We start from the raw sequence: 13,307 nt of genomic DNA, 5'->3' as shown, positions 1-13,307 counted from the left end.
TCCACCTGGGCCTTACACAGAGTTTCTGTCTGATTTCTCAGAATTTTTATCTGATTTAGTGCTCAGCTCAGATAAAATAATTATTGTGGGTGATTTTAACATCCATGTAGATGCTAAAAATGACAGCCTCAACATGGCATTTAATCTGTTATTAGACTCAATTGGTTTCTCTCAAAATGTAAAAGAACCCACCCACCACTTTAATCACACTCTAGATCTTGTTTTAACATATGGCATCGAAACTGAACATTTAACAGTGTTTCCTGAAAACCCTCTCCTGTCTGATCATTTCCTGATAACATTTACATTTACAATAATTGATTACACAACAGTGGAGAGTAGACTTTATCACAGTAGATGTCTTTCTGAAAGTGCTGTAACGTAAGTAAGTTTAAGAATATAATCCACCCACTGTTATCATCTCCAATGCCCTGTACCAACATAGAGCAGAGCAGCTATCTGAACGCTACTCCAACAGAGGTCGATTATCTTGTTAATAATTTCACCTCCTCACTACGTACGACTCTGGATACTGTAGCTCCGGACTGTGAAAACTAAGGTCTCTAATCAGAAGTACCTGACTCCGTGGTATAATTCTCAAACACGTACCCTAAAGCAGATGACTCGTAAGCTGGAGAGGAAATGGCGTGTCACAAATTTAGAGGATCATCATTTAGCCAGGAGAAATAGTTTGCTGCTTTATAAGAAAGCCCTCCGCAAAGCCAGAACATCTTACTATTCATCACTGATTGAAGAAAATAAGAACAACCCCAGGTTTCTCTTCAGCACTGTAGCCAGGCTTGATGGTTGGAGGAAAACTGCTCAAAAAGTCCTCCATTAATTAATTCTTCGACCTTAAATATGATCAACCTATCTCTAATGATCGGCTATGTACCACAGGCCTTCAAGGTGGCTGTAGTTATAACTTTACTCAAAAAGCCATCTCTAGACCCAGCAGTCTTAGCTAATTATAGGTCAATCATGATTAACAGTATCAAACGCCTTCTTTAGATCTAAGAAAACTCCGAGTGTGTACCTCTTAATATCCATACATTGTGTTATCTCTTCCATTAAGTCTATCAATGCGAAAGTTGTTGATCTGTTGTTTCTGAACCCATACTGACTATCATAGCTGGACTGGCCATCGGGCATACCGGGCACTTGCCCGGTGGGCCGCTGGCGATTTTTTGTTTTTATGGGCCGATGGATTTTTTTTTTTTTTTTAGGAAGGGTATATTAAATAATGAAAGGTGTTGGATTGGCCAATTGGTCATGATCGACTCTGGGCTGGACCAATTACAGCCGAGGAGGCCGGATGCACCCTCCCCCTTGTTTAGCAATCACGTGATTTTCGCGCATTGCATGCCGGGAACTAGTGGCAAAACAATCCACATCAAACCGCATCAAATGCAAGCATTTGTAGCACCGCAAAACGTTCATTCTCCGGTTCCAATACCTTCTTGTTTTTTCTTTGCCGCACAAAAAAGGAATGTACAAAACAAAAGGAGAACAATGCCGGTCCGTACAAAGACAGACTCGACGAAAAGACAAAGAAAAGATAAGAGGAAAAAATCAAAGGAGTGAAAGGGTCAGACCCTTACGAGCACACAGAGTAGACAAAAGACGTCAGCGTGCTGCCCAACTTTCACCACGCTCAGATTTATAATTATACGGTTCTTGGAGTGAGTGCATACACTCATGAAGTTTAGTAACTTCAGGTCACTGCAACAAGCCCAGGTACAGTTTACTGACGGATGGGTACAGGACCTTGAAATGCACCGTGTAGAACGAAAGACCATCGTACGAACAAAGGTAAGTTTACCAGTCTCACGCATCGTCGTCATAAATACACATTCGTTAACCGTTTATTAATAGGACCTTTGAGCTCAACGGTAATTAATTAGTAGTGGAAATAATTTCTGGTAGCATTACAGAAATGTAGCAGTGACAATAATATTGTATGTTGTAATCGCACTGGACAATTAGTGATACAAAACAACTGTTTTATCCTGTGAATAAAAGTATATGTTTTTGTCAATGTACCATGGTAATAACAGAAGCGAAACACAATATTGTGTCAGGACAATTCATTATTTATGCACAATAAACAAAGGAGCATAGCGCGACAATTTCTGTTCAGCGCCAGACTTGCTTGTAACCTATATCACCAATTATGTTATGAAAATGACGTATTAACTACTACAAAACTCTGACCTTTGTGGGAATGCTTGGAGCAGACTAAGATGTGAGCTGGAGTGTTCTGAGACGTTATATTTGGTATATCCAGACCATCCGTCGGCTCTTACTTCGGAAACATGGCTTAAAAAATGTCTCTTCAACTACGTAATCCGATAAAAAAAAAAACGATCTCTTTACCCGTCGGCTTCCCGTGGCTGTCATGCGACCGGCTATTGCAGTTAATAATACAACAGCTTCTTGGCATTTTTTGGGCTTCTTTTTATCGCTGTGTAACTGAGTTCAATTGAACGCCTGCGTGCGCTAGTACCTCTTGCCACAAGTTCCCAGAATCCTTTGCGGTTTTACCCCTGAATGACGTCACATTTTCAATCTTTATCCTGGTGGGCCGGTCTCTAGTCAAAATGCCCGGGCCGATTTTTTGTCCCAGTCCAGCCTTGCTGACTATCTGTCAGTAATTCATGTTTTTCCACAAATCTTTCTATGAAAAGTTTTTCCAATATCTTAGAGAACTGGGAGAGTATTGACACTGGTCTATAATTTGTAAAATGATACTTTTCACCTGTTTTGTAAACTGGAATAACTTTAGCAACTTTCATTTTTTGTGGAAAAACCCCTTTTTGAAAAGACAAGTTGAATATATATTTTAATGGTTTTACAATACCATCAATAACTGTCTTTACTGTTACCATATCAATATCATTCCAATCGGTACTGGTTTTGTTTTTAAGTCCTCTAGCAATATCATAAATCTATTTCTCTTCCACTGCTCTAAAAAACATTGAGCTTCTATTCATTTCAATATCTTCACCAGTGTCCCTTTCTATTCCATCAACCTTTATTTCCTCTGCCAGTTTTGGCCCTATATTTATGAAGAATTCATTAAAACCATTTACTACGTCATTCATTTTGTTAATGCTTTGTGGAGATCAGGGAAATTACTTTGCTGCTATTGTTAATAATCATCATCATTACCATTGCATTAATAATATAATTTACAGCATTGATACTGCATTCAGATGTTTAAACAGTGTGTGTCTTTCAGAAAGACTAAGTTGCAGGCTGACAGGAAATTGCAGGTTTGCAGAGTGTGCCTTTTACAGAAGTGAAACCGAAAGCAGAGTCTAACTGCAGGTTATTAAAATTGTCTTTTATACTTTTATATTCTTTGATTAAGCTTTTAGTGGAGGTTCCTGATTAAAACATTTATTCAACATAGTACATATAGTTTCAGTTAGGTTATTACACATAAGGATGAGCCTCTGTTATGGTAAAAGGTCAGAAGTGCAACGGGTGAGATGAGAGAGCATGTAAGGTCGACACATACACACACACACACACATACACAGTAGATAGACGCATTTATAGGTGAGAGGTTAGTCATGTTTGCTCGCAACTGCGAAAGAGGAACAGTTTCTTGCAGGATGTGTGTCTGGTGTTCCAGACGAGAAGTGGAAGTCAAAAGGTTGACAGGAAACATCTGCCATGAAGACGGAGACAATGTTCTTTTAAACTGTGTTAAAAGTCATTGTGGTTTTGAGTTGACGTATGCATGTATTGTATCTGATGACGCATGAGGGGGCGTCATTAAATTCAAACCCTGATGGTATAAAATATCTGCTTATGCTTTGATTAGTCGAAGATCAATTGCTGTCTGCGTACGGAGTGATCTTCCCATGCGTGTATTTCATTAAAATCAATTGTTTGATCAAGCTCTTCTGGACCATGGTTGTTTTTACTCTCCTTCCTCAATTTTTGAACCTTAACAGCTTCTTGTCCCTTCTATAAAGTACCCCGGATAATCATTTTTCTTTATTCATTTTTGATGATACTGTTTAATACATTCCATATACCTCTTGTATTATCTTTATTCTGTTCTAACCTTTTATTAAAATATTCTCTTTTACAGGTTCTTATTATATTTGTTAATTTATTTTTACAGGTTTTATACCTTCTTTCAGTTTCTATGGTTCTCTTTTTTATGAATTCTCGATACAGGGTATTCTGTTTTTGCTGGCATTTTGTAGTCCTTTAGTCATCCATGGTCTTCCGGCATAGTTGTGTTTCCTATTAATTTCAATTACTGGACAGTTTTTCTCAAGTAATGAGTTAAATGTTCTTAAAAATGCTTCATAAGCTTTATTAACTTCTTTATTATCATATACAATATTCCAATCATGCTGTAAAAGTTCATTTCTAAGACAGTTTAATGTCTTCTCTGTTCTTATTCTTTTGTAAATAATCTTGTGTTCATCGCTGTTGACCTTATAATGGCAATTATAAGATATAAAGACCGGTAAATGGTCTGGTAAATATTATTGATTAATAACCCACTTTCTATATTTTCTTCCATTATATTTGTAAATATATTATCCAATAGAGTTGCACAGTGAGATGTTATTCTAGTTGGTCTTGTTATCAGTGGAAATAAACCCATGCTATACATGGAATCAGTAAATTCTTTTGTACTCTTATTATGATTTGGATTCAACAAGTCAATATTAAAGTCCCCACAAATAAACATTCCTTTCTGATTGAGATTTGTAAATAGGTTCTCCATACTATCCTTAAATATCTCGATCTTTGTTCCTGGTGTTCTATATATACAACTGACAATTAGGTTTTTCCTTTTTTCCAAATTTATCTCCACTGTTAAACATTCCATCACTCCATCAATAACAGTCGTCATTCTTCCCACTATTTTGTACTTTAGGTTTTTATCAATGTAAAGTGCCACCCCACCTCCTTTTTTGTTGATCCTGTCTAAATGAAGGAATTCATATCCATTTATTTGAAAGTCTTCTTCTTTTTCAGGAGTTATGCAGGTCTCCGATAAGGCTATTACCTTGAATGGCTGCTTAAAGTGTGTTATGTATTCTTTGATGGATTGAAAGTTTGCATATAGGCTTCTACTATTAAAGTGAACAATTGTTATACCATTTTCTACCTTTATTTTCTTTTTAAATTGGTCATTTGTATAATAATTGCATTCATTTATCTTACTTTTAAAGAAATTTCAATCAGGATCTATATTGCTGTCATACACCAATGTCCTATTGTCAATATCTTCTTTGGCTCTCGGAGGAGGCAGACACACTTTTTCTCCTCTCCTCTCCCTTATCTTCCCTGCTTAGCTCTTATGTCCTTGTCTAGTCTCGTGGTTTTTTTGTATTAGTTTTCCCTGGAACACTCTCTCACAGTCTGTTTCTAAAACCTAAAAGAGAATTATGGATTTGATCAACTGGTCTCTGAATGCTATTGACACCCTTTTCTTAACGAGAAGTGTGGACTCTTGAGAGGCCGAGTGCCCTTGAGGGACTTTCCCTGCCTGACTTATCGGAGAATTAAGAAAGCGGAACCGGCTGCTCAAACCCCCACAAGGCTGCCCGCTGGGATTCAAACGATGGCACGAGGCGCGACTTCTCAGAATGGGCCCACTGAGTGCAGCATGGTTAAGAGCTTGGAGAAGGTTACGGCTGCTGTGAATTCTCAGAATAACACCTCTGAGCGTACATTGGATTACATCAAGGAGAAATTCACTCAGAATAACACCTCTGAGTGAAAGTTGGATCACATCTTGGAGCAGCTCACTGCGATCGTGAGGTCTCAGAATCACAAGAATGACATGACCACGGAGCGCAAGTTTGATAACATCATTAAGAAGATCGTGGCTCTCCAAAGGGAGATTGAGAGACCAGTGTCGGAGTGTTAAAGAACAGCTTTGAAATTCTCATGAGTTGTTCGCATAAAAGAAAAATCACCATCATAATGCGGCTATCCCTTCGGTGCCAGCTGTGGGCTGCTGCAGCTGAACAAAAACTCCCTGATAACGACTGTGTTTAGACTGTTCCTTCCCATTCCATGCAAGGCCACCTGGGTTGGCTGGAAGACTGTTTACTTAGCCTGGCAGGGTGAAGGACACTATCTCAGCTGAACTCTGGACACACACACATACACTGATACACACTCATCCCCCCTCCCTTTCCAAACGCCTTCGATGCTTGTGCCCTCCCGAGGAAGATGGCAGTCGACTGGACCAGCGCAGACATGCTGCAGGACCAGATGCGCTGTCTACACCGGCTCTCTATTACCCTTTACCTGCCACTGTTGCTTGTCTTGTGTTTCTATGGTGTATTGATAGTCATGTGCTTTATGCATGCGCTGAGGTGTTTTTTTTTCTGTGCTCAAGCTGATCTCCCTGTTAGAGCTCAGTCTGGGGGGAGTTCATTTTTATGCCCGTCTTTCCTCATGTTGTGTATTTTCCATTATTATACCTCTTTGACCTGTCTTCCAAACGTGTAATTTATGTATGGTCGGAAGGGTAAGATGACGCTGGCATGGCTGGCAGCCTTAACCCAATTTCCCTCTGGATGAATATGATCAATCAAGTCAAGTCAAGTCATCTTTATTTATATAGCACATTTAAAAGACATCAAGTGTCAGCCAAAGTGTTGAACAGAGGGATAATATAATGAAAGAATTAAAGTATGAAGAAAACATTTTAAAAAAAGAATTGTAAGACATGTAAGAGTATATAGCATATAATGTGAATGAATGAATGAATGAATGAATGAATGCTTTATTGGCCATATGCAGGTTGCCCCACAGAGGAATAGGACCCCCCCCCCCCGACTTACACACACAACAAAGACATCACATGGGAATACAGTCGGAGATCGGCAGCGGTGCAGAGAATAACACTGAAAAAAATTACACAACAATGGGAAAAGTACAAGAGGAAAAAAAGAGACCTCTTCACACGCTGGGCAACCTATGGGAGGACAGCATGAGAACAGGAAACAAAAAAACTCCTCTGCACAGAGAGCACATTAATGTCCACAGGACAACATTAGAGCACATGACTAGCCACAGGGGATGGAAAGGGGGGTGGGGGGTAATCCGAAGGAACACAGCAGTCGTCCTACACCATGCTATCATTTCAGCGCGGTGCGCAGACCCGCTGTCTTCCCCCGCAGGAAACAAGCATCAAAGGCGTTTGGAAGGGAGGGGGGATGAGTGAGTGCCTATCAGTGTAAGTGTATGTGTGTGCGTGTCCAGAGTTCAGCGGAGACAGTGTCCTTCGCTCTATCAGGCTAAGTAAACAGTCTGCCAGCCAACCCAGGTGGCCTTCATGGGACGGGAAGAATAGTCATCACACAGTCGTTATCAGGGAGTTGTTTTGGTCGGCTCCAGCCTTGGGCCTAGCAGCTGGCGCCGTGGTGTCCAAATGTTGAATATTGTTGATTTCTCCTTTGTGAGCAGCTCGAATTTAGCGCTCTGACACTGGTCCCTCGATCTCCCGTTGGAGAGCCGCGAGCCTCCCCATGATGGTATCAAGCTTCTGTTCCATGGTGTTGTCAGTCTTTTGATTCTGAGACCTCACAACTGCAGTGATCCGTTCCGCGATGTTTTCCAACTGTCGCTCAAGGGTGTCATTTTGAGCAGGCCTTTCTCTGATGTTTCCCCTCATACGCTCAATGGTGTTGTTTTGAGCCTTCACAGCAGCTGTAAGCGTCTCCAAGGTGTTGACCATATTACGTTCGTTGTGAGAGGTCGCGCCTCGTCCCGTCGCTTCGAATCCAGCGGGCAGCCTTGTGGGGGTTTGAACAGCCGGTTCCGCTCTCTTATTTCTCTGATAAACCAGGGCTAAGCCAACGCCGATCAGCATGAACCCTGTTATCATGGTTCCGAATAGGTAGATATCTTCAGCGTCCTCGATCGACAGTCCCGCCAGGCACACGGTCCTCCAGTTCTGCCACCCGTCCATCGTGTAACCGGCAGGGAAAGTCCCTCCAGGGCACTCAGGCTCTCCCGAGCCCCGACTTCTCGTTGAGAAAAGGGTGTCAATAGCAGTCAGAGACCAGTTGATCAAATCCATAATTCTCTTTTAGGTTTTAGAGAACGACAGTGGGAGGCTATTCCAGGGAAAGTAATGCACACAAGACAAGACAAGGACATAGAGGCTAAGCAGGGAAGATAAGGGTGAGGAGGAGAGGAGAAAAGTGCGACCGCCTTCGTTGAGAGCAAAAGAAGAACTAATGTACATGCAAATATGCACATACATATACAAAACTGTACACATTCACGCACAAGCACACATATGTGAACATAACGTATATGCACATACAACATCATCCAATAAGATAAGAGACCAAATAGATAGAATAAAAAGGATATCAAAGAGATCCAAAAGCCTTGGAAAATAGGTAGGTCTTGAGATTCGATTTAAAAACTTCCAAGGATGAAGAGGATTTTATGAAGGGGGAAGACTATTCCAGAGTCTTGGGGCGGCAATGGAGAAAGCCCTGTCACCTCTAGATTTGAGCTGGGAGCGTGGAACTGATAGAACCATCTGACTGGAGGAGCACAGAGATCGAGTGGGTAAGTGCAGGCTAAGAAGATCTGAAATTTAACCTGGGGCCAAACCATGGAGAGCTTTAAAAGCAAATAGTAAAACCTTAAAATCGATTCTATGTTTAACTGGTAGCCAATGTAGAGATGCGAGTACCGGGGTGAAATTCTCTCTCTTTCTAGTACCCGTCAGGAGCCTTGCGGCTGCACTTTGAACAAGTTGCTTGAGTGACAAATACCTAAATAGAGAGAGTTACAATAGTCAAGACGTGACGATATGAAAGCAGGGATAACAGTTTCCAGGTCTTTAGATGACAGGATATTTTTGAGTTTAGAAATGCTTCTGAGTTGGAAAAAACTGCCACGGACAACTGAATTTATTTGCTTGTCCAGCTTGATAGAGGAATCAAAACTGAAACCAAGATTTTTTACATGGGGATGTACATTAGCTGATAATGGGCCCAAATTGTTTCTTATGAGACTAATAGAGTCCTGCTTACCAAGGATTATAATGTCAGTTTTGTCATGATTTAGTTTGAGAAAGTTCAGAGACATCCAACAATGTATGTCGCTAAGACACTCTGAGACTTTCTGCAGTGTACTATCACCACCTGGATTTAGAGAAAGGTAGAAGTGTGTATCATCTGCATAAGAGTGGTAAGAGATCTGGTGTTTCTGAAAAATGGAGCCTAATGGGAGCATGTATAAGGAGAATAAGACAGGGTCCAGAATAGAGCGCTGAGGTATTCCACAAGTGAGTGTAGTTAATGAATCAAAAAATCCACCATCGTCCCTGTGCCCTCTTGCCTGAATGAGTACCGGCCAGCTGCACTGACTTCGGTAGTAATGAACGTGTTCGAGAGGCTTTTGAAGAACATCATCTCCTACATTCCAAACACCACAGACCCACTCCAGTTTGCCTACTAACAAAGAAGATCCACAGAGGACAGCATCTCCTATCTCCTGCACACAACTCTCACTCTCCCGTGGACAAGAAACAGGGTAACTATGTGAGATTGCTGTTTGTTGATTACAGTTCAACGTTCAACATAGTAGTGCCCAGTAGAGTGTTCACAAAGCTGAGGGATCTAGGACTCAACAGCCGTCTGTCTGCACTTGGCACTGGTCTTGGCACTGGCAGACTTGGGTGGTGAGGGTGGGCAGGTGTGTCTCTGACAACATCACCATCAACATGGGAGCACAACAGGGTTGTGCACTCTCACCACTGCTCTACTCCATCTATACTTCTGAAACACCAAAACTCTGTTTGGACAGTGGAGTTCATCTACATGTTGTAGGCCACATAATCAACATTTAGAAGTTAGTTTGATTTGCAGTAAAATTGCACTGTGGATGAACAGTTTTTGTACTCACCAATGACACGGAGTTTCACTACTTTCTGTAACAGGATGCCTGTGTCCTCCCTGACAGTGCAGGTGTAGATACTGTCAGTGAGATAGAGGTTTTTCAGGATCAGGCTGAGGTCTCCAGTTCTCAGTGGATCTTCCTTCATCTCAGTGTGACCTCTGTAAACTTTGTCCTGCTTGTCTGGCTGGTTTTGGCCATTCTGATAAACATGGACCATCGTGTTTTGGAAGTCAGAGCGTCTCCACTCCACTGTGGCATCCTCAGGCAGGTGGGCTGTAGTTTTAATAGGCAGTAGGACAGATTCATCCTCCTCTGTTACCATCACTGTCCCAGATCTAAAACCTGAGAAGAGAACATGAGGTTCATAAACAGACAGATATCAGTATAAGGTTATACATCATTCTAAACTTCAAGCAAAGAAATGTACAGTGATATGTTATGTAATTTAACCCTTTAAACCCTAACCCGTTACCGGTGATGGTTAGCATTTTTAGCAAGGGTAGGCAACTCCAGGCCTCGAGGGCTGGTGTCCTGTAGGTTTTAGATCTCACCCTGGGTCAGCACACCTGAATCAAATAATTATTTCATTACCAGCCCTCTGGAGAACTTCAAGACATGTTGAGGAGGTCATTTAGCCATTTAAATCAGCTGTGTTGTATCAAGCACACATCTAAATCCTGCAGGACACCAGCCCTTGAGGCCTGGAGTTGCCTACCCCTGGTTTAAAGGCTAAATTAGGTCAGTGCTTAACCCTTTAAGACCTACCATAGAAGCAAGTCCGCCAGAGCTTATATTATATTTTTACATACTGTAGTGCCATTTTCGGAGCATTTCAAGTTGCTATACATCAATACAACCATTATAGCCCAAATTTTAATAATATGTATGCATTAAGTGTATAGTAATTACATAAATTGCAAAAGAGTGCAATAAACTAAAAAAAAAAAAAGAAAATCGTTTTTGTTTTTTTAACATATATTTCTAGTTAGAGAAATTTAAGAGGCTTATCCCTCAAAAGTGTAAATACAAAAAAGTTGCACAAAATAGTTTCCTACCACAGGAAATTTATTTTGAGTGTCTTCATAGTTTTATTATTGAAATACAAAAATAAATTTTATAATGCAAATTTGCAAAAAAAACAGCATATGCAGCCAAATAAACTTTTTCCAGCAGTGCATTTTGACGTCTAAGCATCCCAGAAATGACAGAAAGTCAAAACTCAAATATAACTTTTAAAATTTTTAAATAAAAAAAAACTAAAACTTTTAAAATAAAACTTTTAAAATCACCAGTATGGGCTAACAACATTTCCATATGTTTCTTCACTATATACAGTGTAGACAAAAAAAAACTAAATTTCCGCAAAATGGCATAATGGCAGACATGCCATAGTTCGCACTGAAGTCTATTCCAGCATAGGAAGTGTTATGAACAGCTGATCGGATCGGCAAAGCGTGTTTTTGAAATATTATGTTTTTGTTGCTGCAAGTGCTTTTTATGCAATTTTTGCAAAGCCATATGTGGAAGGAAACCATGACCTACGGCAAGCTGATGGCATAAGATGTAAGTACAAGTCCTCCTGTTACATATGCAAAAATATTGTGCTAGCTTATGTGGTTGCAGTGCTACCGGGATTTAAAAATAGTTAAGCAAAACGGAGCGTGCCCGCTCCAACCAGCTTTAAAGGGTTAAAGGCTTAGTAAGATAAACTAATTATAAGATGACAGAAACATATATGTAAATGCTGAAAACAAAAAGTTTAATACTGTAGTATTAGAAGTATCTTTAAACAAATTTGTCCCCACTTAAATCATGCCTATATTGCATCTGGTAGTCCAAGAGTAATTCTGGACATCTGTACAGTGTCCAAACTAAGTCCACAATTTGTCCAACTGTGAAGTTCAGCATTTGAACTTTGGAATGGGTCCTTTCTCTGGATATCTATGACAGATGCACATAAATTATGTTATTAATAAATGTAATTAGAATACCTCTATATGAAAAGACCATCGAGGGAACAGTTCACCTTTCCCGGGATAGCCCTGTCCTGGAGCCTGGGTGCCCGGGCATATGGTGGCTTTGTGCAGAGAATAGGAAGTGTGCAGACAGAAAGTGAAACTAAGCAGAGCTGTTTTGATCGAAACTGTGTGTGATGTATATACACTGTAAAATCTAATTAGTTCATAGGACTCAAAAAAACTATGTAAACTCATTGCCTCAAAAAAATTGAGTAACATTTTACTTAAGATGATTAAGCTATGGCAACTTAGCCATTTTGAGTACACTGTACAGCCTCTTTAGTTCCCAGAACTCAAAAAACGATGTAAACTTTTAGGACAACTTATTTCTTGCAAGTATGCAGTATTAAGAATAACTTGATATATCTGACTGTACAATACTAATTGTTTACCTACTGACAAAAATTAAAAGTTCAACTAAATGAAAAAAACAATTTGTGGTAACCTGAATATGATTAAAAATAATTAACAACACTTTCTGTAATGATGTTAAAATCAGCCCAACTTTTATTTTCAAACACAACAAAGTATAACAGCCAACATACTGGACACTGTTCTGCTGAACAACAATTATATTGCCATCACTGTTATGATGTTACAATGAAACAAAGTCCCAGATTTAATTATACTGAACTGTGTTTTGTACTTACATTACTTATATAACCGAAATAAAATATATTTATTGTTCTGTCACAAGTGCAGTACCTCATTTAAACAACACAATTGTTTTTCATTCTAACACTAAGGACCAGGAATGTTGTAATATTTTAAGGATGGCTTGTTTCCAGTCCAGTAGTGATGGGTCGGTCGCAAACGAAATGGCTTTTAGAGCCGGTTCTGTGAAGTGAACGATGCGAGCCGGCTCCTTATTGGGAGCCGTGGGTTTTTTTTTCTTTCTCTTGCCCTCTCTCTCACTTTTTTTCGCTTTACGCTGCACGTCAGCCTTGTGTTTGCGCTGAGTAGAGACGCACAAACAGAGCCTTGCGTTTGCGCCCCCCCCCCCGCTCAGCACTGAGCTGAGGGGGCGGGGACGGCAGTTACACTCAGCAGTAGCACACAACAAGAGCAGGAGGGAGAGGGAAAGAAAGACAGCCAGAAGCAACAACAACAGACAACACCGTCACATTGTAAAGGTACAGTAAAGAAAATGAGTGGTTCCTTGGTCTCTTGTGCTCTGGGGGCCTCTGGATGTCTGGAGTTTTGATCTCCTCCATACCTGCTTCATGCCCTGGGGGACGGGGCTGTGGCCCCCCCACACCCTCTAGCAGATCATTACATGAAGGAACCTTTTAAAAAACAAAAAACAAGCGCGTCCATGCTCACAGGTGTACACACGGGTGATCACACCCACAAACTACACCCTTTTTGGCTCCT

The 13,307-nt window shown here is 40.5% G+C and overlaps 1 protein-coding gene across 1 annotated transcript in view; it reads right to left on the bottom strand.

The window, feature by feature from the left end:
• Positions 1-9,635: 9,635 nt before the first annotated feature.
• The window catches only part of LOC120716064, a 29,099-nt gene continuing 25,427 nt past the window's right edge, over positions 9,636-13,307 (bottom strand). The window contains exons 5-6 of the mRNA XM_040003405.1: positions 9,896-10,257; positions 9,636-9,719 (exon numbers count right to left, since the gene is read on the bottom strand). Of these exons, the coding sequence (XP_039859339.1) occupies positions 9,636-9,719; positions 9,896-10,257 (446 nt within the window). The remainder of the gene's footprint in view (positions 9,720-9,895; positions 10,258-13,307) is intronic.

Source organism: Simochromis diagramma, unplaced genomic scaffold, assembly GCF_900408965.1.
Source record: "Simochromis diagramma unplaced genomic scaffold, fSimDia1.1 OVJJ01000461.1, whole genome shotgun sequence".
Taxonomy (NCBI): domain Eukaryota; kingdom Metazoa; phylum Chordata; class Actinopteri; order Cichliformes; family Cichlidae; genus Simochromis; species Simochromis diagramma.
This window is presented reverse-complemented; position numbering and strand designations above follow the sequence as displayed.